General features: G+C 48.6%; 1 protein-coding gene across 4 annotated transcripts in view; it reads left to right on the forward strand.

The window, feature by feature from the left end:
- CdGAPr (GTPase-activating protein CdGAPr) overlaps positions 1-23902 on the forward strand; it is a 317407-nt gene that overhangs the window by 92203 nt on the left and 201302 nt on the right. The window contains exon 1 of one of the 4 annotated variants that reach the window (XM_075692466.1): positions 17973-18365. The exons of the other annotated variants lie outside the window; for them this stretch is intronic. Within the exon in view, the coding sequence (XP_075548581.1) occupies positions 18324-18365 (42 nt within the window). The 5' untranslated portion in view covers positions 17973-18323. Of the gene's footprint in view, positions 1-17972; positions 18366-23902 lie in introns of those variants that run through there. 4 annotated transcript variants of the gene reach the window in all.

The raw sequence follows: 23902 nt of genomic DNA on the forward strand, positions 1-23902 counted from the left end.
AATCATGTAACCTCATGAAAGGTTGCTATATATGTAATAGCCACATCGGTGCTTAGCCTGCTTGGAGCACTCGTTCCTTACATGAAAGGGTCCGCCTCGCACGTGACATTACTTTGACGTGCCACATTGAGTTGAATCATTGAACAAATGAGCGAGCTAATATTTTTATCGTAGAAACAGTTTTTCTCGGTCTTTTTTGCTGACTCCCGGATGCAACTGATATATGTCATTGCGGCATAGCGGAGTTTGACCCACGTATAAGGCCAAACGAGTAGCTGTTTATAACTAGGGTCCTTCGTTCTCGTCGAATTCTCTCTCTCTCTCTCTCTCTCTCTCTCTCTCTCTCTATATATATATATATATATATATATATATATATATATATATATATATATATATATATATATATATATTCGAAATTTGGGAGGTAAAAACCGGGTGCTCTGTTTAGAGGAAAACCGGGGCTTTGTTGCCCGGCAGTATACTTAGGGATTTTTCTGGTTGAATTATAAAAACAATTAAAGGAAGCAATGACCTTCTTTCAGACACAAACGTTCTACGTAAACAAGCGAAATCACTCACGTCAACATGTAATTGAAAATTGTGACGAACTCATCTCTGCAAATCTTCGTTGTCACGCATTATTTTAAAAGAAATTCACGTTAACAACAAACAGGTGCGGGTTTGGCGATCCGTTTATTGCATTGTTCTCCGCACATTTTTAACGCAAGAAGAAAGTACAAGGATCAGTCCACAAGGGCGTGCTTCGGAGGGATGGTTTTCCTTTTGATTAGATTATGCGGTTTTACGTGCCAAAACCACGATCTCTTTTATGAGCCACGCCGTAGTGGAGGGACTCAGATAATTTGGATCACCTGGGGTTCTTTAACGTGCACATAAATCTAAACACTCGGGTGTTTTCGCATTTCGCCCCCATCGAAATGCAGCTGTTGTGGCCGGGATTTGATCCCACGACTTCGTGCTTAGCAGCCCAACACCATAGCCACTAAGCAACCGCGGTGGGTATTTTTTCCCCCTTATGTTACAAGCGCTTGGTCACGTAAATATAACACATGCATTGGTAGCATTTCTGTGTCTATCTTAAACCTGGCGGTCTTATCGTCCTTGTCTGTTGTCCTGTTTTAATTGGGTCTCTTACAACAAAATAGCGGAATACGAACAATACAAATTAGTCACCATTCTTTGAACGTAAGCTTGTTAGGTAAACATCGTCTCAACGTCACAGCTACCGTTCGCAATACACATCGTCAGCGTTGCGTTAATTTGCTTACTAGGGCATTACCGTTGTTTACATTATGCTACCTGCGATCAATGCGATGCAGTGTGCCATTTTCGTATTCACTTAAACTTGGCTATCACAAAGAAAGAAAGAAGAAAAAGCAAGGTTTTGTTCACTGATGGCCGGGATAACGCTGAATGTAATATACCGTACTGTTCCTGCTTGATTGCTAAGCGAGAACGAGACATGTAATAATAATAATAATAATAATAATAATAATAATAATAATAATAATAATAATAATAATAATATATATATACTCACCCACTTGCTCTCAATGAATGGATAGTGTTCATTAGTTTTGTAACGCTTCTACTACTTATCATTTACAAAAGAGGGAAATTCGCGCAGAAATCGTGTTTAATCCGCTTCTCGAAAGTTCTTTTTGGGGTCCAAAAATAGAACCCAATGGTTGCTATAAAAGAAGAACCCTATTTATAACCCGTTCGCCCTCTTCACGGGTAGTGGATGGTGTTGTATGCTTTCACTACGCCTTATCTCACCTTGGCAGCAAAGTTCGGGTGTTATCTCGCGGTCTTTTTGAGATTGGTTCTTGACATCGAGGGATGAAGGCTGAGCCTGCGGTCGCGCACAGGCAGCTCGCAATGTCACTGCACCGGAACGGTTGCGCCGTCTGCTACGGCAGAAAAAAGAAAAGGCAACAGACACCGCGTGGATACAGATGGCGCCACCGTCCTTTGAGCAGGCAGCACACGCCAGCATAGATGCTCCCATCGCTCATGCACCAGCATTCGGACGCGTCAAGTCGTCTTTATAAATGTTTCCTGAATTTTTGACGCACCTTACATGCTTGAGCTTGTCGTGGCTAAACTTTATGGCTAAGTTATGTGTGTGACGGACCCTGCATGCCTACGTCGGGAGCTGTGGTCGCCTCGACGGCAAATAATTCAACGAAGCAGTCTAGATTGCACCGCCATAGAAAACATATGGTTGTATTTCCAGTAGGACCTTTCAAACGAACTAATCTTGGGTCTGGCCTAGTAGCTCAAACCACGCGGATCGGTGTCCACGTGCTAATACAGGTTTTAATGTCACATGCTTCCAAACCTATTTGTGCTACTTTCACTGTTTCTATGGCACTCAGCGGCCAGAGCTTTTGCCGTAACTTACTTCGGTTTAGAAATTTCGTTAGCGTGCCTTCGTTCTTTGTACCGACCGAGTGCTGCATAAAGAATGATCTCATAGATGTTCTAGATAGTAAATAATCATGCGTAAAATCAATCAATCAATCAATCAATTAATTAATCAATTAATCAATTTGATTAGCCTCTCTAGGAACAACCCGCTGGTATAATAATAATAATAATAATAATAATAATAATAATAATAATAATAATAATAATAATAATAATAATCTGGTTAACCCCGCTCTCTCTCTACCATATGCCTTTCTTGTGACGCGGACATACTTAAAGCATCCAGTCAGGTTGTTGATTTCGCCATCCTCTGTAAAAGCGTTGCTGTCCCCTTCCACCCTCTTCAGTTACAGTTTAGTCCAGAAGGGGGTTTTTTTTTTTCGGCTGAATTTTCGACAATAAGTGATGTGTGGGCACACGCAACACAATTCCTCGCGCATTAAAAAAGCGGTCGAAAGGACTAGTCCTCTTCGTAAAAAGTGCACTAACGCTACATTGCCCTTCTATTCGGGTTATGGTTGAGTCCATGGTTCCAGTATATTTTCTTCCGTCAACGCTATCTGTTCAAGTCGACTTCAAGCGGCACGCAAAATCTGTATTTTATCATCAGCAAAAAGGCAGTAGATGAACATAAGTTCTATGATCTCGTTGGGGGGTGGGGGGTGGGGATTTCAAAAGTGGCACGGGACACCTCCTATAATGCCGATATGAAACCAACACGAAAGTTCAATCACATTTTGGGCCGTCACTAGAGCTCTTTAATAATAATAATAAACGTGCACATACTATCTTGCTGTGCGATTACGCTTCTGTAAGACACGCGGCTTTGCATGCGCGAACCCGTGAACTTAGCGCTGCAGCGCAAGAATGATGATTTCCACTTCACAGTGAAAGGCTTTCAAAATGGCAACAGGCCGTTTGAAAGGAGTTAGATTCTCTAGAACGGCGAGAGTGCATCAGTTCATTGTTCGCGCACCGAAGGGGCCGAATTATGTGGCAGCTCCTTCGAAGCGACCTTTTGTTACCACAGCGAGTCGGTGAGGATCGCACGATCTCATCAAACGCTCCCTGCGTTTATGCGCTTAATTTCTGGTGACCTAGTTGTTCACTGAAGCCTTTGAACTGCTTTGACTCGCACAGATTACCGCCTCAGATCCCAAAACGGGCAGTAGGAGACTAGAAAGCGCTTCAGCGACGCGGGCCGTCATTGTGTGCTGTCCTTGCATCGACCTTTCATTTGTCTTGCCTGCCCATACAACAAAACTAGTGCGTTGGCTTTGCTGAGTATTCTGAATCTGGAGCGGCGCACTTGCTTTTCTTCCTCTTCTTTTCCTTCCCATCGACCTCCGTTCTCTCGGCCTGTGCTGTGTCTTTTGGGCGCGCTGGACTATTCGCGTTTTTACTGTCGACGCGCCAGACATCATTCTGGCGTAGCCGCAAGAATGTGGACTCTGTAAGCGTACGCAGAGGAAGGAGGGAAGACAACGAAGCATAAGATGTCGCCGGGAGTACAAGCGGTACGAGCTCCGGGACATTTGTCGCGCTTTCGCTGTCGCCAGCGCGGCGGCACAGTTTTCGCTCTTTTGTTCCGCGTGCGTGCTCTCTCTCTCTCTGCTTGTCTCATCTGCCCTTGTGTCTGGAACGTGAGCTGCTTCGTCGCGTTGGCATGTTCGAGATTTCGTGGCGAACGTGAAAGAACTTTCCTCTTCCTCGCTTTTTTGGGGGGGACTTTCTTCTTTTCCTTCTTCTTCTTCTTTGCTTCCTTGGTTTTATCTGACCCTGCTTTTGCGTTCGCCTGTCGCCAAGCGCGTCCGTCGCTGACACGCCGCTGCTGCAATGCTACTGTCGCTGTGCACTGCACTGGTGCGCACACAACGAGTTCCTCAGTGCCACCGCATCCTGGAAGTGCTGACGATAGGTTCGTGGTTCTTACAGACTAAATGACAACTACTAGCAACTAGGTCGTGGCCTCAGCCTTCCTTCTCCTTGCCGACCAGTACCCGGCGGTGTTTGAACTTTTGTTTCAGAAACCTAAAGCAACGCTGTTTATTTCCTGTAGGGACGTCTAAAGAAACAAGAGTCCACTAGAGCTTAGTTCTCGGCTTAGTCTCTAATGTGCGACTGATCGCGAGTTGCTTTCTTAGAAGTTACTCAAATTTTATGCATCTCATACGCGTTTGATGGTTACCTGTTTCAGCCGGGAAAATTATATTATGAGTTAAGTAAGTAAAAAAAGAATGTTCACAAAGTTTAGAGAAGCTAATACTGCTCTTAATCTTCCCCTACTGCCAAGACAAAGAAAGCACTCAAGCGGTCGGCATCCTGTTCTTGAAGGAGGTTGTTTGCTCTTTTCATGTTCGACTGCCTTCCAAAGCGGAAAGTAAGTGTAGCTGTTTGATCTAGTGGCATTTGCCTAAGACCCAACTCGCGACTTCGTCTACGTCCGAGGTACACGCGAGTTATTTGCATAGATAGGATGTCTCGGTTCCAGCACCGCGCTATTAAGGAGCCGTATACTTTCTGCGCGGTTATTGCACCCGGCTAAGTCAAGGTATTACCTATCACTTCGGGGGAGAGGACCGTTAACCTTCAAGCTTGTTTACCTCTATCAACAGCGGTAGGCGTTCTTGTAAGCAGCATTTCCATAGCACCGCGATTTACAATATAAGATTACCTGCCCCTCACGCGTGACCGACGTTATGCAGTTCTCTCATATAACAGCCAAACGCCTTGTAACGAAGCGCTTGGAACCTCTGAACACATTCGTTATACGGGTTACCTGGTTTTAATAAAGTCGCACACCGCACCGCTCACAATAGAGCAAGATAAACGCATTCAACAACAACAACAACAACATCAACTACTACTACTACTACTACTACTACTACTACTACTACTACAAAAATCGTTGCTTAACAAATGAATTCAAGATATACTTAATAACTCTCGCTAATTTTCTGCTCCTCACTGCGTTCGTCCGAATGTGCGACTCCAACCAAACTTAGATGGCATCGAGGATTACTGCATTTTCCTTGTCTTTGTTGGGGTGTAGACCGGAGCGCGCTATGTGCACCTTGGTTCATTGGCGGCTGCGCAATGCACTGGGGGCGCCACCACGTGCGTCCGTTGTAAAGCAACAAATCAGCGCCGCCAGGGACGTCTGCATTCCTTTGTTGTGCATGGATGTTTGTTGTAAAGACCTTCGCCGTAAGTGTCCGCAATACTTACCAGAAATAGGAATTTGGCTGGTACATATGGAATCCTTAGTTATATATGCAGGTCATTTCGTTGTAGAGGCTTTCGACCGCAGCTGTAGCGTAGCGATTGATGAAAGCAAGGCATCAGGAAGCTGTATAAAGGAGTTTGTGTTCCGTAGACGCGCACTTCTCCCCAACCACGCACTTTATTTTATTTGCATTAAAACTTATTTCATGAGTGCACAATATCATACGGATGCCTTTTTTTTATTGCCACACATATAACGAGATATTGGCTCACAAATACAGCGCCGGCTACTCGTTGGCTTTTGAATATGTGGTACATACAGCAAAGTTGCATTTTCACATACGCGTCAAAATAACATAATAACAAAATACGCGACAAAATAATCTCGTAGAGATTACAAATACGCTCTTAAAGCGATAATGCGAACAGTGGTGTCGCATAACAAATCAAGGGTGTTCATTCGAAAGAAGTAATGAAACTGGAGACGTCACTTTTCCTGCGTCTTGTGCTGGCTACCTGTTCTCTCATCGCTGCTGAGTAGCGCGAAAGGGATTTGCGTGACAATGACACTGTGAAATCGGGCCGTTATAAGGCGCGCACACTGTTGCGTTTCGCCTGCGACACGTGGTTTTGCCGGCGCGACGGCGGCGGGGCGGCGGACATTTTGGCCCGATCGTCGTCACCGCAACACTCATCGCCAGGTGTTTCCAGGCGCGTCTGCGGCGATGCGACCGCCTAGGGATTTCGTTCCAGTCATTGTGCCCGAAACAGGCGAGGCCAAAGCAGGGATCTCCTTCCAGTTATTGGGCCCGAAACAGGCGATGCCAAAGCAGGGATCTCGTTCCAGTCATTGTGCCCGAAACAGGCGATGCCAAAGCAGGGACCATCTTCTCGTTACAGTCATTGTGTCCGACCGGCAGCGCCACGACAGTGTGCTGCGCAGCGCCACGACCAGGTGCTACGAGATCGTGCGCAGCGCCACGACATGGTGCTACGGCATCGCTACGACAGTGTGCGTCACCATTAGCCCATTGTACATTCACGTGCTCGTCTTTTGAGGGGTTCCTTCTTGCCCTCAACTGCGAGAGTATAAAAACAGCTGCCCCCGGACGCCAGAGGAGGGCTCCGATTTCTTCCGTTGAGTGAAGTGCTCTCCCGTCTCTCTACTTCGGTCAAACCTGACCGCCAACTCTTTGCGATGTTAAAATAAACAAGTTGTTTCGTTGTTACCTGTCGACTCATGCTTTGCCGGGACCTTCGGATGCTTGCAGTTGTACCCCAGGCCGCCAGGCCAACGCTACCCTTGGGGCTTGCGACCCAGGTACAACCACGGGCGTCAGCGCCGAGTTCCCAACAGATCGTACCAGCAGTCAGATCCAAATAACTGGTTGCCAGCGGTGAGATCGCCTACGACTTCAAACAACTGTCTGCCAGCGGCGAGATCACGACAACGGAGGCCAGCAGCAAAGAGATGCAGTTGACAGTATGCTGAGCAGCTCAACGACGATCCGGGAGCAGTGCAACGAGCCCTGTGTGACGACTGGTTGCCTGCAGCGGAACGACTGCGCGGAATTCCTGCCTGCGAGGTTTGGTGAGTGCGGGACTTTCTTCTTCTGAGCGTTGCCAGGCTTTTTGTTAGTGTCAGAAACAGAGCTGGTAATTGTGGTTGTCGTTGCTGCCGGGTTAGTTTGCGGCAAGACAATAGTAAGCAGTAGAGAAAGCAGCATTCAGAGCAGCCATGGATTTGAAGTCGTTGCGCAAACCGAAATTGTTGGAGCTTGCAAGAGAGTTGGGTCTGGATGTCTCAGACAAACTAAGAAAACCGGAACTGATAACGGCTATTCTTGAGTTAGAGGCTGAGGATGACGAGCTGTCGGAATGCCTTGAGACTATTGAGGAGAGGTCAAAAAGACAGGAGCGCGAACTTAAAGAGCAGAAAGAAAAAGAAGAGCGCGAACACGCTTTGGAAATGAAGCGTCTCGAGGTAGAGATGGAACGCGCTCGTAATGGAAGTCAGGCACACGGTGCAGGAGAACGAGTATTGTTCAAAATGACTGACCTGATGCGGCCGTTTAAGCTTGGAGAGGACATTGGTTTGTTCCTGGTTAACTTTGAGCGAACGTGCGAGAAGCAGGGGTTCTCTCGGGAAACGTGGCCACAGCGCTTGCTCACTTTGTTACCCGGCGAGGCGGCCGACGTAGTCGCTCGCTTGGATAGAGAGGAAGCAGAGGATTTCGACAAAGTAAAATCGAGTCTGCTAAAAAAGTACCGGCTGTCTGCGGAAGCGTTCCGTCGGAAGTTTCGGGAAAATGAGAAAGGCAGAAGTGAGTCATATACAGAGTTTGCGTATAGGCTTATGTCGAACATGCAGGAGTGGCTCAAAGAAGAGAAAGCGTTTGGTGACCACGATAAAGTTCTGCAGTGTTTCGGGCTAGAACAGTTTTATAGTCGGTTACCGGAGAACGTGCGATACTGGGTCTTGGATAGGCCAGACGTGAGTACGGTGGCTAGAGCCGCTGAGCTAGCCGAGGAGTTTGTGACGCGTCGAGCTCGCGGAGCTAAGGACGGTCAAAAGGGTGAATTTGGCTCCAAGTCTGAGAGGCCAAGGTTCACGCCCATGAGATTTAAGGGGGACACGCGTAGTGAGGATGCGAGTGAAAGCAATCCGACCAAACGTAAAGAGACGGCAGCCGAAGCCGAACGCAGAAAGCGGTTCGAGATGAGGCGAGCGGGCGTTTGTTATACGTGCCAGAAGCCGGGTCACTTTTCGGCGCAGTGTCCGGAAACAACACCAAAAGTTGTGTTTTTTTCAATAGGCAGCACTGACGAGAACATGAAGCTTCTTGAGCCTTACATGCGAGACCTCCTCGTAAACGGGAAAGAGTGCCGAGTGCTTCGCGATTCCGCAGCTACGATGGATGTAGTTCACCCGTCTTACGTAGAACCCCATATGTTCACGGGCGAGTGCGCGTGGATCAAGCAAGCCGTGGAAGCTCATAGCGTGTGTCTGCCGGTAGCAAAAGTGCTTATTGAAGGACCTTTCGGAGCGCTTGAGACGGAGGCGGCAGTGTCATCTATGCTGCCACCCCAGTACCCGTACCTATTTTCAAACAGGTCCGATCACCTCCTGCGCGAGAAGGGGCTTTTGTTTGGTGAAGCTAGTGTTCAGGCCTTAACCAGATCGAAGGTTCGGGAGCTCGCTGCAAAGGCGGTAGTTGCGGGGCCGACGTTATCAAACAACGAAAAAGGGTCAGAGGCGCAGCAAGCTGATATTCAGAGCACGCCCGAACAGAATAAAATTGAGTCTGTAGCGTTGAAGGCGCCAGATACTGGAGAGGAAAATCCCGACGCGGGAAAGTTAGAAGAGCTATCTACTGATTTGCTCATCGCGCCTACGTCAGACGGACTTGATAGGTTGCTAAAAGTCAGCCGGACGGCTTTGATAGCCGAGCAAAAAAAGGATGGCAGCCTGGAAAACGTGCGCTGCAATGTCAAAGAAGGTATCGCCAGGAAAACTGCGCGTTTTGTGGAAAGAGGTGGAGTCCTGTACCGGAAGTATCTAGACCGCCGAGGAGTGGAGTTCGATCAGCTGGTCGTGCCTCAATGCTATCGTCAGGATCTGTTGCGCTTGTCACATGGGGGTTCGTGGTCCGGACACCTAGGAGTTAAGAAAACTAAGGACCGTCTCTTGCAAGAGTACTATTGGCCAGGGTGTTTTCGGGACGCAGACCATTTCGTGAGGACATGTGACACTTGTCAGCGGGTGGGCAAACCAGGGGACAAATCGAGGGCGCCGTTGAAATTGGTACCTATCATTACGGAGCCTTTTAGACGGCTCGTTATTGATACAGTGGGACCTCTGCCGGTAACAGCCACGGGGTACAGACACATTTTGACTCTGATCTGCCCAGCGACAAAGTTCCCTGAAGCAGTGCCGCTTAAAGAACTCAGCTCAGTTGAGATAGTTAATGCACTACTGTCCATATTTGCGCGAGTTGGTTTTCCTGCAGAAATTCAATCAGATCAGGGCACAGTGTTTACTAGCGCTTTGACGACAACTTTTCTCGAAAGGTGTGGGGTAAAGCTGCTACACAGCTCAGTGTACCACCCACAGTCGAATTCCGTTGAGAAGCTCCACTCCGTCATGAAGCGCGTGTTGAGAGCCTTGTGTTTTGAACATCAAACTGACTGGGAGCTGTGTCTGCCTGGGGTGATGTTTGCTTTAAGGACCGCGCCGCATGCGGCTACGGGGTTTTCGCCAGCTGAACTGGTGTACGGTCGCTCGCTTCGATCTCCGCTTCGCATGCTTCGAGAATCATGGGAAGGTAGGGGCGACGACCCAGTCGTGGTGGAGTACGTGCTTAAGCTCCTCGAACGCTTAAGAAGGGCACAGGAGTTGTCAGGTGAAGCAATGACAAAGGCCCAGCAGAGGGCCAAGGTTTATTATGATCGGACAGCCAGGGCCCGTCGTTTTGAGGTTGGCGATGAGGTCATGATATTGCGCACATCGCTAAACAACAAACTAGACGTGCAGTGGGAGGGCCCAGCGCGAATTGTTCAGAAACTGTCGGACGTTAACTACGTGGTAAGTCTGCCAGGAAAGCGGAAAGCACAGCAAGTTTACCACTGTAATCTGCTCAAACCTTATAGACAAAGGGAAGCAGTGGTGTGCATGATGGTAAACGTTCCTGAAGAGCTTCCGGTCGAGCTTCCGGGACTAGGCTCAGTGACGAACAGGGAAGACACCGGTCAAGTCATTAGTGACCTTATCAGTAAAGCACCGCTGTCGCCTGAGCAGAAAACCGAACTACACCAGCTATTACAAGAGTTTCAAGGTCTGTTCTCTGAGAGGCCTGGTAGGACTTCTGTACTTACTCATGATATAGAACTTACCTCCACAGAGCCAGTACGATCCAAGGCGTATCGGGTGTCACCCCGCCAGAGCGATATTATGGAGGCTGAGGTAAAGAAAATGCTACAGCTCGGTGTTATTGAGGCAGGTGAGAGTGATTATACCTCCCCTTTGATTTTAGTTGAGGTACCGGGCAAGGAACCTCGTCCTTGCGTCGACTACCGCAGGCTTAATTCCATCACTAAGGATCAAATTTATCCGATCCCTAACATCGAGGAGCGCCTTGAGAAAGTTAGTAGCGCTCAGTTTATTTCCACCCTAGATCTTGTCAGGGGTTATTGGCAGGTTCCACTTACAGAAGAGGCTAGTAGGTATGCGGCGTTCATTTCACCAATGGGAACATTCCGTCCTAAAGTGTTGAGTTTTGGTTTGAAGAACGCGCCATACTGTTTTTCAAGCCTCATGGATAAAGTGTTGCGGGGACAGCAAGAATTCGCTTTACCGTATCTAGACGACGTAGCGATATTCTCCGCATCCTGGTCTGAGCATATGACACACTTGCGGGCAGTGCTAACCCGCCTGCGCGAAGCAGGCTTGACAGTAAAGGCTCCTAAGTGCCAGTTAGCACAGGCCGAGGTTGTCTACCTCGGTCACGTGATTGGTCAGGGTCGTCGCCGCCCCTCTGAAATAAAAGTGGCCGCTGTGCGAGACTTTCCGCAACCGCGCACAAAGACCGATATTCGGTCGTTCTTAGGTGTCGCCGGCTACTATCAGAGGTACATCCCTAGGTACTCTGATATCGCGGCTCCCCTGACGGATGCTCTAAGAAAGACAGAGCCTCAAACAGTCGTCTGGGACGAGACAAAGGAAAGAGCTTTTAGCGCCCTAAAGAGTGCCCTAACAAGCCAGCCTGTGCTACGATCGCCAGACTATACAAAAGGGTTCATTGTTCAGTGCGATGCTAGTGAGCGAGGCATGGGCGTTGTACTGTGCCAACGGGAAAATGGAGAAGTAGAACACCCCGTCCTGTATGCTAGTCGTAAGCTGACCAGTCGTGAGCAGGCGTATAGCGCCACCGAGAAAGAGTGTGCATGTCTCGTGTGGGCCGTTCAGAAATTGTCATGCTATCTAGCCGGCTCGAGGTTTATCATTGAGACAGATCACTGCCCTCTCCAATGGCTGCAGACCATCTCTCCCAAAAATGGCCGCCTCCTGCGCTGGAGCCTCGCTTTACAACAATATTCCTTTGAGGTGCGTTACAAAAAGGGGAGTCTCAACGGTAACGCCGATGGCTTAAGTCGAAGCCCCTAACGTAGGAATCAGCCTCAAAATTGTTTGTTACTGATGTTTTTCTTCCTGAGGCAGGATTTTTTTTAACATATTGCTTTTGTTTAGTGTTTCAAAGTGATGATATGCTTTCTAGTGCAATTTTTCAATTTGTGGACGCGTTCTGAGTGATGCTAGACTACTGTAAGGAACTAGGCAGTGGTATAAAAAGGGGAAAGAGCCTGGCAGGGCTTAGTGAGGGTTGTGCCGTGCTTGCTGACTGAGCGGTTGAGTTTTCAGCGTAGTTCTAACGCTTGCCGGGAACGAGAACAAAAATGTGAACTCTCCCGAAGTCACTTTGCAGTGTCCCGTGCGAACCTGAACGAGAGAACGAGGCCTTCTCTGTGCGCTGCGCTCAAGAAACGTCAAGGGACGCCCGACTTCGGTTATGAGCATCATCGAGCGACATCCCTCCGGACAGCGGATGCAGTCCCCTGTCCATCGGGATCTCCTTTCCCCGGCGGGGCGGTCTGTTGCGTTTCGCCTGCGACACGTGGTTTTGCCGGCGCGACGGCGGCGGGGCGGCGGACATTTTGGCCCGATCGTCGTCACCGCAACACTCATCGCCAGGTGTTTCCAGGCGCGTCTGCGGCGATGCGACCGCCTAGGGATTTCGTTCCAGTCATTGTGCCCGAAACAGGCGAGGCCAAAGCAGGGATCTCCTTCCAGTTATTGGGCCCGAAACAGGCGATGCCAAAGCAGGGATCTCGTTCCAGTCATTGTGCCCGAAACAGGCGATGCCAAAGCAGGGACCATCTTCTCGTTACAGTCATTGTGTCCGACCGGCAGCGCCACGACAGTGTGCTGCGCAGCGCCACGACCAGGTGCTACGAGATCGTGCGCAGCGCCACGACATGGTGCTACGGCATCGCTACGACAGTGTGCGTCACCATTAGCCCATTGTACATTCACGTGCTCGTCTTTTGAGGGGTTCCTTCTTGCCCTCAACTGCGAGAGTATAAAAACAGCTGCCCCCGGACGCCAGAGGAGGGCTCCGATTTCTTCCGTTGAGTGAAGTGCTCTCCCGTCTCTCTACTTCGGTCAAACCTGACCGCCAACTCTTTGCGATGTTAAAATAAACAAGTTGTTTCGTTGTTACCTGTCGACTCATGCTTTGCCGGGACCTTCGGATGCTTGCAGTTGTACCCCAGGCCGCCAGGCCAACGCTACCCTTGGGGCTTGCGACCCAGGTACAACCACGGGCGTCAGCGCCGAGTTCCCAACAGATCGTACCAGCAGTCAGATCCAAATAACACCGACCAATCCGTGCGGTAAGCTGTAGGAAGCCTTGTTGCTATTTTAAAATTGCGTTTGCAAGCTTTTGACACTTATTTCATTATGTCTGCACGTATGTGGTGACCACCTTTAAAGCTTGCTTCACCGCGGTAGCAGGTCATGTAAGGTGAAGCCCACTTCTGCAACTGCTTTCGTTTTGCAGGCTATGGGCAATATTTCATTTCATTTCATTTATTTACTCTCAAGGCCGTACAGGCATTAAATATACCTAAATATGCTAAATATTCCGCGTATTCTTAGGAACGGCCTGCAGAGGTGCCGACATGCAATGTTTTCTCAGCCAGCTGCAGCTGCGAGCGTGGCGAGCTTCCCCGAAGCGACCATGGAAGCCTTCACCACCTGCCGCGGTGACTCGTTTCGTAGGAACTGCGATGTGCCGCGTCAACACCGCCTCGACGCCGCTATGACTAAACTCGTGCGGCGGACCAAGCATTGTTCGTGGATTCGCCGTGTCCGCTGTTTGAAGCAGGGGAGCCCCTGGAAGATATTTTGCGCGGCCGTCTCACGGGCCTTAGAAGTCATGGACGGACGCGATGGCCATTGTCTGCGGGGCCTACACTGGCATGAAGAGGCGCCTGCCCGGGCCAAGCCCTTTGTCTCTAAGAACCCACTCACCTCGGCGTGGTTAGTAAAACCTGTGTGGAAGTGTGTGTAACTCTCCCCCTAAAAGGCGGGTCGACTACGATGACGTTGGACGCTACGAATTGGCGATGAACTGCCGTTTTTCCCTGAGCTAGAGATCCAGGGAGGACAGAGTGTTTATAAGCAGCTGTTGTGCGGCTGCTGTGTGCTTTCTCTCGCAGTCATGCTAGACTGATGAACTGCAACGACCTTATGTAGATACTATGAATAAACCCATATTCCTCGTTCTCGATGAGAAGCACTCTTTCCCTTCAACAACGTCCTCAGCGTGGATAAGTTGGACGACGGCATGCGCCAGCTATCATCTATGTCATGCCCGACCCCACTTGTGTTCGTGTTGTCCACTTCTCTACTGTTGTGTCCTGTCTGCACGCCTCACTTCTTTTTTTGCAGAATGAATTCTTACCAACTAGCTCAGCTTTCTGTCGTTCGAAGTATATGCGTCATCAGCCGCCGCGGTGGCTTAGCGGCAATGGTACTCGGCCGCGGCGGCCTTATTTCGACAGGGGCGAAATGAAAAACAAAAGGAAGGAGGCTGTATACTTAGATTTAGGTGCACATTAATGAAACTGAGATATTCAAAATTAATCCGGAGACCCCCGCTACGGCGTGCACCATAATGAGATCGCGGTATTGGCGGAGCAGCCACGCTAACTTCATTCGAAGTAGGGGCGAACATGATACAGGGGCTTCTTCTATAAATTGCGATGCAGTTAGAAGGGCGTTGCGAAACAGGACCCGGAGAAAAGAAGAAAGAATAGCAGTCTATTTAATCACGGATGGAGGCGATGTCTTGCTTAAAAAGCTTGTGGTTGTTTATACGCAATGCCTCAAGACTTCGTGTATACCAGGGAGCTGGAAGAATGCCAACATTATACTAATCCATAAGAATGAAGAGGTAGAAGAATTTGAGAATTATAGGCCCATTAGCTTGCCTTCTGTATTCTATAAAATATTCATCAAGATAATTTCCAATAGAATCAGTGAAACACTTGGCTCCAGTCAACCAAGAGAACAAACAGGCTGGCTTTAGGAAGGAATATTCTGCAATCGATGACATCCATGTCATGAATCAGGTAATTGAGAAATCTGTGGAGTATAATCAACCTCGCTATAGGGCTTTCAATGATCATGAAAAGGCATTTGATTCAGTTGAGGTACCAGCAGTCACAGAGGCATTGCGTAATCAAGGGGTACAGGAGGTGCACGTGAATATCTTGAGAAATAAATACAAAGATTCAACAGCTACGTTGGTTCTTCACAAGGAAAGTAGAAAGTTACCTACCAAGGAAGAGGTGAGGCAAGGAGCCGCAATCTCTCTAATGCTAATCACTGCATGCTTAGAAGTAGTCAAGCTATTAGACTGGGAAGATTACGGGTAAGGATCAACGGAGAATATCTCAGCAACTTCGGTTTGCGGATGACATTGTCCTGTTCAGCAACAGTGGAGACGAATTACAACAAAGGATTGAGGACCTTAACCGAGAAAGTGTAAAAGTGGGATTGAAGGTTAACACGCAGAAGACAAAGATAGTGTTCAATAGCCTGGCAAGGCAACAAGGATTCAGGATCGCCAGAAAGGCTCCAGAGGCTTTATCTGAGTCATTTACTCACAGGGGACCCTGATCATGCCAATGAAATTTACAGAAGAATAAAAATGGATTGGAGTACATACGGCGGGGGGCGGGGAAGTGGGGCGACTTCGGAATCATTTTTACCACCTAAGGTTCTTAAATGTACACTCGTGCGCGGTACACAGATATTTTTGCATTTCGCCCCATTGAAATTCGGCCTCTGCGGCCGGGATTTGATCACATGGCCTCGGGCTTAGCAACGCATCTCCAAAGCCGCTACGCCACCACGACGGGTTGGTAGCAATATACAGGAAGACTGTACCCCCTCGAGCGATGCGCCCGCCTAAACGTTTTTAGAGACTAAATGTTTAGTGGGAAAAACAATTGTTAAGAAATAATATGTTAATATATACATAGTTCGCGAGCAATCATTGTTTGAAAGCTAATTCGCTGTTCCCTCGCATATTGCTCACGACTTTGTGTACATGCGTAATCGAAAGCTTTACGGTGTCACACACCATGAGGGAGACTCGCCCACCGCACGGTTCTGAGTATATGGTTAAGGTGAGCTTATCAACTTTACTGCATACAAGGAACAAAAGGGAGAAAATTCAGAATGATCTTAGTGAACCTGGTGAGAGATTGTGCTCGTTTATTTCTTCTATTTCTGTCTTTGGTCATTGATATTGAACTTTTTGTGAATGCGTTTTTACCCATTGTTATTATTAACTATCTTTTATTGTTCTCTGAAGTTCTGTGAACTGTTATCAATCTGCGTCTTGTTATGTATATGTATTCCTTCTGTTTTGAAGGTTTTTATTCCCCTTACACGTAATGTCCTACGGGCACTGTAAGGACTGTAAATAAAGAGTACAAGGGCGCTTCCTCTTGCCTCCATCCTAAGCTCAGCTGTTGAACGCGCCTTTAGCAATCAACCAACCATCTCAGCATTAGTACTATATTGAATACGCGTCTGCACGTACGTGGGTAATGCCTTTAAAGCTTGCTTCCCCACATAATGAGACCTTGTGAGGAGAAGCGCGCTTCTTCAATTCCCTCCGTCCTTTATGTTTGGAATCAAGAACGCTGCATTGACAGTGTGCTAAAGTAGTTATATATAATGAAGGCATGTCAGCCGCTATCGAAAACAAGCCCTCTAGAATTTGAGTTACCACGCTACGAGGAGATATTCACACATGCGTACGCGCGCAGGCAGTGCAGTGAACAGAGCAAAATATATATTTTTCTTTTTGCGTACATTCGTACCTTTAATTCATCTCACCGTTGAGGGACCTTGTGGCCCACATTGCTTGCTCGTATGTGTATGTGTGCCATAAAATAGGGGTAAGTAGTTTAGAACTCGGTGCTGCCACTTTTGAGATTTAGCATTCCGCGAGGAAGGCGCTCTACATGAGTAACATGACGGCGCAATTTACTCTTACGTAGACTTAGCAATTCCGTATGGCTGCGCAATTCGCGCGTTGAAAGTTGCAACGCTACACCGGCGGCACGCAGCGTATCGCGCCGCAGCGCCTTCACATGCAGTGTGAGCGTGATTGCGAGATTGCTGCATCAGACCCTATCAAAACGCGGGAAAGGTGTTACGGCGCATACGAGACAGGACGTTTTGCGCCGCCCCGCGAGGTGAACGAACGGCTACGCGTGGCCCCGTTCTTGAGAACGAGCTCTGTTCGTGCGCGCGTGCTGCGTTGTGAAAACAAAAGCAGCGGCGGCGCCGGCGACGATTCGCGCGCGAACATCTTCGCCCCCCGCTGGGCGAGTTCGCCTCCGTAGAAATCGAGATGCTGACGGCTGCGGGATGGTTGGTTATCCATCGATGATTGAGCTGACCAATTCTGATGTTACACCGCAGTAGCGTTATTTCGTCGCCGAGGAATGGCCACGCATAGCCGAACGAATGTTAAAAGTGAATATTTCAAAATTTCAGCATGATTCGCTCAAGTTTGTACTAAGACCGCGTAGAGGCTGTAGTTGACGGAGTGAACCTCATTCCCCCAAAAGGAGAGGTGAAGCCGACGTCTGCGTCGTTGAAGCTCTGTCGCGGTTTTCCCCTTGTCACCTCGAGCGCCGCCGTAACGACGCCAAGGCATCGGGCTGTCCGCGTCCTTTCAGACGTCTCCTCCAGATGGTGCGGACAGCCCACGCACTACGCGCGGGTTCCTTACGAGCGTCGATCGATTTGTGAGCGCGCTCACTCTCCCGCTTTACGTCGTGTTCGTCCTCCTCCCTCGCTCTGTGTCCTTAGTCCGGCAAGTGGCGGCGCGTGGCGGCGCGTCCCTGCACACGCAACGCGCACGCGGGTGTGCGAACGCACGCGCGCGGCTGCGGCGGCCCCGGCGAAACGGGCGGCGTGTGTGCCTGTAGACGCCTCTCCACTCATCGGCGTAGCCACGCTCGACGTAGTCGTAGTAGTACGCGCGCATCGCGGCGGCGACGGCAGCGCCCAGTGTTGGCTTCCCCAATCGGCGCCCGTTTTGCTGCTGCTGCGGCGGCGGCGGCGGCGAGCGTGTTCCCGTGCCTTCTGTTTTGTACGTGAGCGGCGTGCGCGCGTCGCCAGTGGCCGTCCACTCGTGGCTCTGTGGTGCTCGCGCCCGGTGTCCGTTTACCCAGTGCTCTGCTCGGAGGCATCGGCGGTGGTTTGTGTGGGTCAGTCTGGCCTTCGGTTATGCGGTGCCCCTTTCCCTTCGGCCGATGATGTGGTGCGTGCCGCCCTGGTGGTGGCGAAATCGGCGGCGTCCGAGCGGGCCCGCCTGCCTGTCTTCGGGCCTCTCCTGCTGGTCGCCGTCGTGCGAGCCGATGGCTCCCCGCGGTCCAACCGCCTTCCGGCGTGCTTCGACCACCTCGTGAGCTGCAGCGGCGACCTCGCCCCCTGATTGTGAGTCAGCGGCCGCTGTTCAGAGTGGGAAGCGCTTCTCGTCGCCTCCGGAGAGATGCCATCGGGCTGGAGCGAGCTGGCGCTCCAATGCGTCAGCGTGAGTATGACGGCGGGGAGACCGCCCACCTCGTTCTGTTCCATCACTTGCTCCGGCTTGCAGATTTTTTCGGGCACTGTGAACCTTGTCGCCGTTGCGGTTGGAGTCCGAGGAGCGTTGGCCAGCGCCAGGAGACAGGAAAGATTCAACCAGACGGAGCATTTCTTCTTCTGTCCGCTTCTTTCTTACATCTTGGCGCTAGCAAACGCGTCCCGTCGTTCGCAAAATGCGGCTATACATTCTTACAGTTTTATTTCCCATGATTTATCGAGAACATACCCTCCAAGACGAATTTTAGAGAGTTCTCGGGCCCTGCAGTGAAGGAAGTTCGTTATGACTATTTTGAGTCGTAGAAGTGTAAACATACTTTATCGGTGAGTACAAGGACCCTCTAATATTGGAGGTAGATATGGGACAAACAGCAAAAAAAAAAAAAATCGATTTTTGCAGCGCAGGGTGTGCAGGAACTCGTTGCGTTAAGGAGATAAGTACGCCATAGTATCGCTTTTTGGTATATTAGGTAGGAAGGCCGAGCAATTACTGTCTTTTAACCAGCGTACAACGTGCGGTGCGGTGGCATTGAGACGTCAAAGAGGCAGCTCCGTACTAGCTATACTGATAATGAACGCGTTAGCATCGAGCAGATCGGAGCACAAAAGAAGACAGAAAAAAAAAAAAAACTGGGGGCGGGGGGGGGGGGGAGGTGGCGTACTGGTTCTACATCTCCAAGACGCGGCAAGCGTACTTCATGTCATTTTCGTGTTTCCTATCTCGTTCTTTACGCCGGTGATACGCCAGTTTAGTTCAATAACCAGTTGTATTGTTCGACCCCATGAGGCGCAGTGCTCCTCTCGGTTTTTCTTGAGACGCTCGTTTTTTACGCCCAGTCGTTCTCTTGGTTTCATAAAGTTTTTGTTTCTATGCGAGCGAGTATAAAATATGTGACGTATTGTGTCAGTGGATATCACTGGCCCACTTTTCTACGCTCTTGCACAACAAACAAATTCTGTAATACCATAGGTATAATAATAGTTATCTTTCTCGGATTTGTTAATAAGAAAGTTAAGTCTCGTACGGGTGTTATATGCAGTTGACGAAGGTTGATGGACCCAAATGTTTTATAGACGACCGGGGAGGAAAGGTAATGTCTATTATAATTCGTCATCACGACAGTGTTAGCCGTACTGTATTCAGGTTCACAGTAAACTGGTTTTGCGGTAGACGCTGAAAGCGCTGGAAACGCCGGCGCTTAGACAAATGACAGTAAAATGTTGACGCGTCCAGGTCATGTACAAACACCTAGGAATTTCAGCGTGCGCGGCGTGTGAGGAGCGAAAAGGCGGTGGAACGACTGTGCTTGTCAGGCGTAACAAGATCCGTACGTCAGGCATGCACAACACGTCGTTGTCAGCGAGGGTGGAGAGGAAAAAAAAGGCCACTGTGCAACGTTGTGTCATTTCAGCGCATTACCTCACGAACTCATGATACTGCGTAAGAAAACTCACACAAAAGAAGAAGAAAAAAGTGCTGGAAGGCAGAAAGATAGAGGCAGAGAGAGGGGATAGAGCGTGATTGGTTGAGACTTACGCGACTGCAGAGTGTTTCTGGATGCATGCGTCAGTAATTCGCGAAACCTGACTCAAAACGTACGATAACCACTGCTTATAGCATATTCAATTAAAAACTTTGTTATAAGCGGTATTTCGTTAAAAGCAGATAGTGACGCGTAAGCGCGTACAACAAAGGCATATCACAACCAAGCCGCGCTCGATAGCCGCATAGTCTGACCGTAATCAACATGTGATACAGTTATTAGCATGGATGGGCTGCCATGTAACTGAGTTACCTTTCCCACGATCATCGCATCTCATAGTTGACAGGACCCGCCCCAGCGGCTATAGTGTTGCGCTGCTAAGCACGAGGTCGCGGGATCGAGTCTCGGCTGCGGCGGCCGCATTTCAACGGCGGCGAAACGCAACAGCGCCCGTATCCCGTGCGTTGGGGGCGCGTTAAAGATCCCCTGGTGGTCGGAATGAACCTGGAGTCCCCCACTACGACGTGCCTCATAATCAGGTTTTGATTTTGGCACGTAAAACCGTAGAATTCAATTGGACTAAGTTGACAGGGAGAAACGCAAATGTTTACCATGTATGCGTCTCTGGTCCATTTTCTGTTTCGTGCTTTGTACTAAGTGTAATCCTGTGCTACTGAACTTCAAATAATGCGTTGTGTATTGCATGCAATGCTGTCGGACCGCGAAAAACTTCGAATTAAGCGATATTTTAGATAAAGCGATTTCGTTTAACGAAGGATTATTCTATGTTGAAATGATTTTGGGGGGTTTCTTCCGAAGTGTTCGTGCGGTTGCGCAAGTCTCATTTTTAATACACGTGTGCACAGAATTAAGGCATATATGTACGAGATATAAGGAAAATGATCTTACACTTCGGTTTGACTTCAACGCACATGTCTGTCCATTTGTGGTTGCTGCGCTGGTGTACAATGAAAATGCACTACCGGCCTGCTCAAGCTACCACCTTGTGTAAAACTTTCGGTGAAGGCATATCTGTAGTTTTTGGACATACTTTGTATGTGTGGTCGTGTGTGTGTGCGAAGTTCCGTAGTATATCTACGCTTTTAATTCCCTTTGTTCTTGTATACATATTTTTTGTTGCATTCCTTTATTCGGCGCGTGTTTTTGGGGTAGCTCTGTGATGCCATTACCACGATGCATGCAGTGGGCTGCAGAATATGTGTAGTTGCAGGTTTTCCTTCCAGGCAGTGGATAAGCACGGCCAGTAATGTTACGTAACACGGGTGACATAAGGTACACAGCCACTCCTCGTGAGCGCGACAGTGTAGGATATAAGCCAATTACTGTTCCTCAGTTGCCGTGTATCCGTGCTTCGCTTATTTTCTCCTTATACGGCTACAGCATTTGAAATATCGAACGAGTCCGTCCCTTTCCGTTTGGCTGTCGCTGTCAACTTCGTCAATTCACCTCCTCGCCCTCAACCTCGTCATGGGGCGAGAACGAACAAATATTTGCCCATAACCGACACTATAGGGGTTTGGAACTAAGCGCTTGTGGAAACGTGTATTCGAAAGCCTATACCACTGCTCTATACTATACGCAATTGTATGCCCGCGGCAGTTTTTGTGTGGGGCTTTTTTGGACCACGCGGACTCTTGAGAATCCGTGATTGTGTCTTTGCATGTGTTTCGGATGCCACGGCAAGCAATATATATATATATATATATATATATATATATATATATATATGCACTGTAGCGGACGCAGACCACATTGGCGCATCGTAACGAAGTTGCTCTTGAGAAGACGGTGGTGTTCGCGGCGAAAGCCTACTGCTTTCGCAGTTGAATGAGTTGGGGGTTGAGGCCCTAGTCTGCGAATTGTCTTTAAAGCGAAAGCTTTACTGGCCGCGAACTTGCGATTTGGCCGTGGCCGTGCTCCGAGGAGGCACATGACGTCACACCGCGTTCCTCGTCGTTGCGTCGCCTCCGCTCGCATCGCCAGCTGCGTCGTATGCCTGATAACATGTCGGAGGATTGAAAAGGAGCGCTCGCGTGCGCCGCAACCACAGTTGAGGCGGCAGTATGGACGGCGACAATTCTGATAAGCAGGAGGAGGCCTGGAATCGACATCGGAACGAGATGAAGAGGGAACGAATCGCACAGGAAACGTACAAACAGCGCGCCGAACGACTGGCTGAACGCCGCAACATGGCTAGACAACCAGACTAACCTGGATTTGCAATCTAGATTAACCAAGGCTAACCATGCTATGCCTTAGCTTTCGCTACGTATATCCTAGCATAGCCGAGCTAAACCACTGGCGATATTTATTTATTTATTTATTTATTTATTTATTTATTTATGCGAACGTTTTGTCAAGCGAGATAATTTTGAAAGTGGTTAACGGGTGATAGCCGGCGGCCACATGGGCTTTACCGATGTCTTCGATCATCGAATAGTTACGAAACAGGCCTGCCGCACACAGTTTGGTATTTAACTAGGCTTACTGTAAGACCCAGAAAAGACATTGCAATGCTCACTCGCGAGTCTCAAGGCCATGGCTGTGACGGATAACTTTCTGGCGCTTCTAGCCTTCTGTTTCCCTTTGCTGTCCCGGTAGCCTTGTGATGCACTTGTACGCCTACACAGAGCGGGCGTGGCGTAAACTGACGTGATTATTTATAATATGCAAACGCATGCAACACACCGTGGGAATCTATATTATGCGAATAACTTTTTTTATGGAGCTGTCTAATATCAAGCATCGTTACCAAATAGACAAGCGTGTTTGCGCAAGGCCAGCAATTGTGTGCGTGAGCTGGCGAGCTTGTGTGTGACGATCACGGCAAGGCGGCGATGATAGTGTTACGACAATGGCGTGACCACTGATTTGCCGATAGACGTTTTGTGCAGGAGAAGGTTTCACAGTCGGTGACTCTGCGAGGACCTGCTATACGCCGTTGTTAAAGGGTTGCCACACAGAAAAAGAATTTCTTCTGTATGAGTAAATTACCCGTGTGCAATATCAAAAAACACCACTATTACCCCGATCACAAGCTTGGTAAGCCAGAAAAAGCGCAATAAGAAAAAAATAGGGTGCGACGCCTCCGTGAAGTTCCCGCACCAGCTCACTCTGACGTCATGTGTTTCGACAGCATCTTTTAAGGCCTAGTTAATTCTTTAGTGGTAAAAATAGGCTACAAGAGTTCTAAAGGAGCGAAATATTGAACATGGCGAGTTTCGGGAACTCTTGCTGAGCCAACGCGGCCTAAATTAAAAAAAAAAATTACTTTGAAATCTGCGGCGTCACAGTAATGCGTTGGCGTTGAGCTGTCGGCGCAAAATTAAAGAAACCGGAACTTTGACCTTCATTTTCTCTTGTAATAATGAACCTCTTATTCCGAAATTAAGAGTTTTTGAAGAACGCTTGATCTGTCCAAACTGATTTTGCGTTTTGCTTTAGTGTCCCTTTAAGTATGTATAAAAGAATAAGTTGCAACGACAATACTGAAGACAGGAATTTACCTGTAGCCGAGTGCTTTATTGCAGCAAAGGTGTAGTGCCAATAAAAGAATCATTACACAGGGCTAAGTAGCTATTTCTGCAAAATTTTAACGCGCTATGCGAAACAAAGATATTAACGTCGTAAAATGAACCATTGGAAAAGTCTTCAGTCTAAAAATCAGCATGATATAATATTAATAAAAGAAAACAATAAAGCACACAGACCAAAAAATATATGCATTGTCATAATTAAGTTTTGCGTACCTATTTGTGAGGAAAGTCATCACAATTCTTACGTAGCCCGTATCATATCTGCACGAATAATACCCATATCATATAGATTTTTGAGCATGCATACCGTAGCATGTCATTAGGCACCGTCGAGCGGCCCGCGTTCTTGGAGGGGAGAGTCTTGAAATGTCTTGGGAGGGAGGATACAAGGAGGCAGTAGTACAGGATTCAATTCCAAAGCGGAGCGACATTTCAGCTAGGAAATG

Source organism: Dermacentor variabilis, chromosome 5, assembly GCF_050947875.1.
Source record: "Dermacentor variabilis isolate Ectoservices chromosome 5, ASM5094787v1, whole genome shotgun sequence".
Classification (NCBI taxonomy): Eukaryota; Metazoa; Arthropoda; class Arachnida; order Ixodida; family Ixodidae; genus Dermacentor; species Dermacentor variabilis.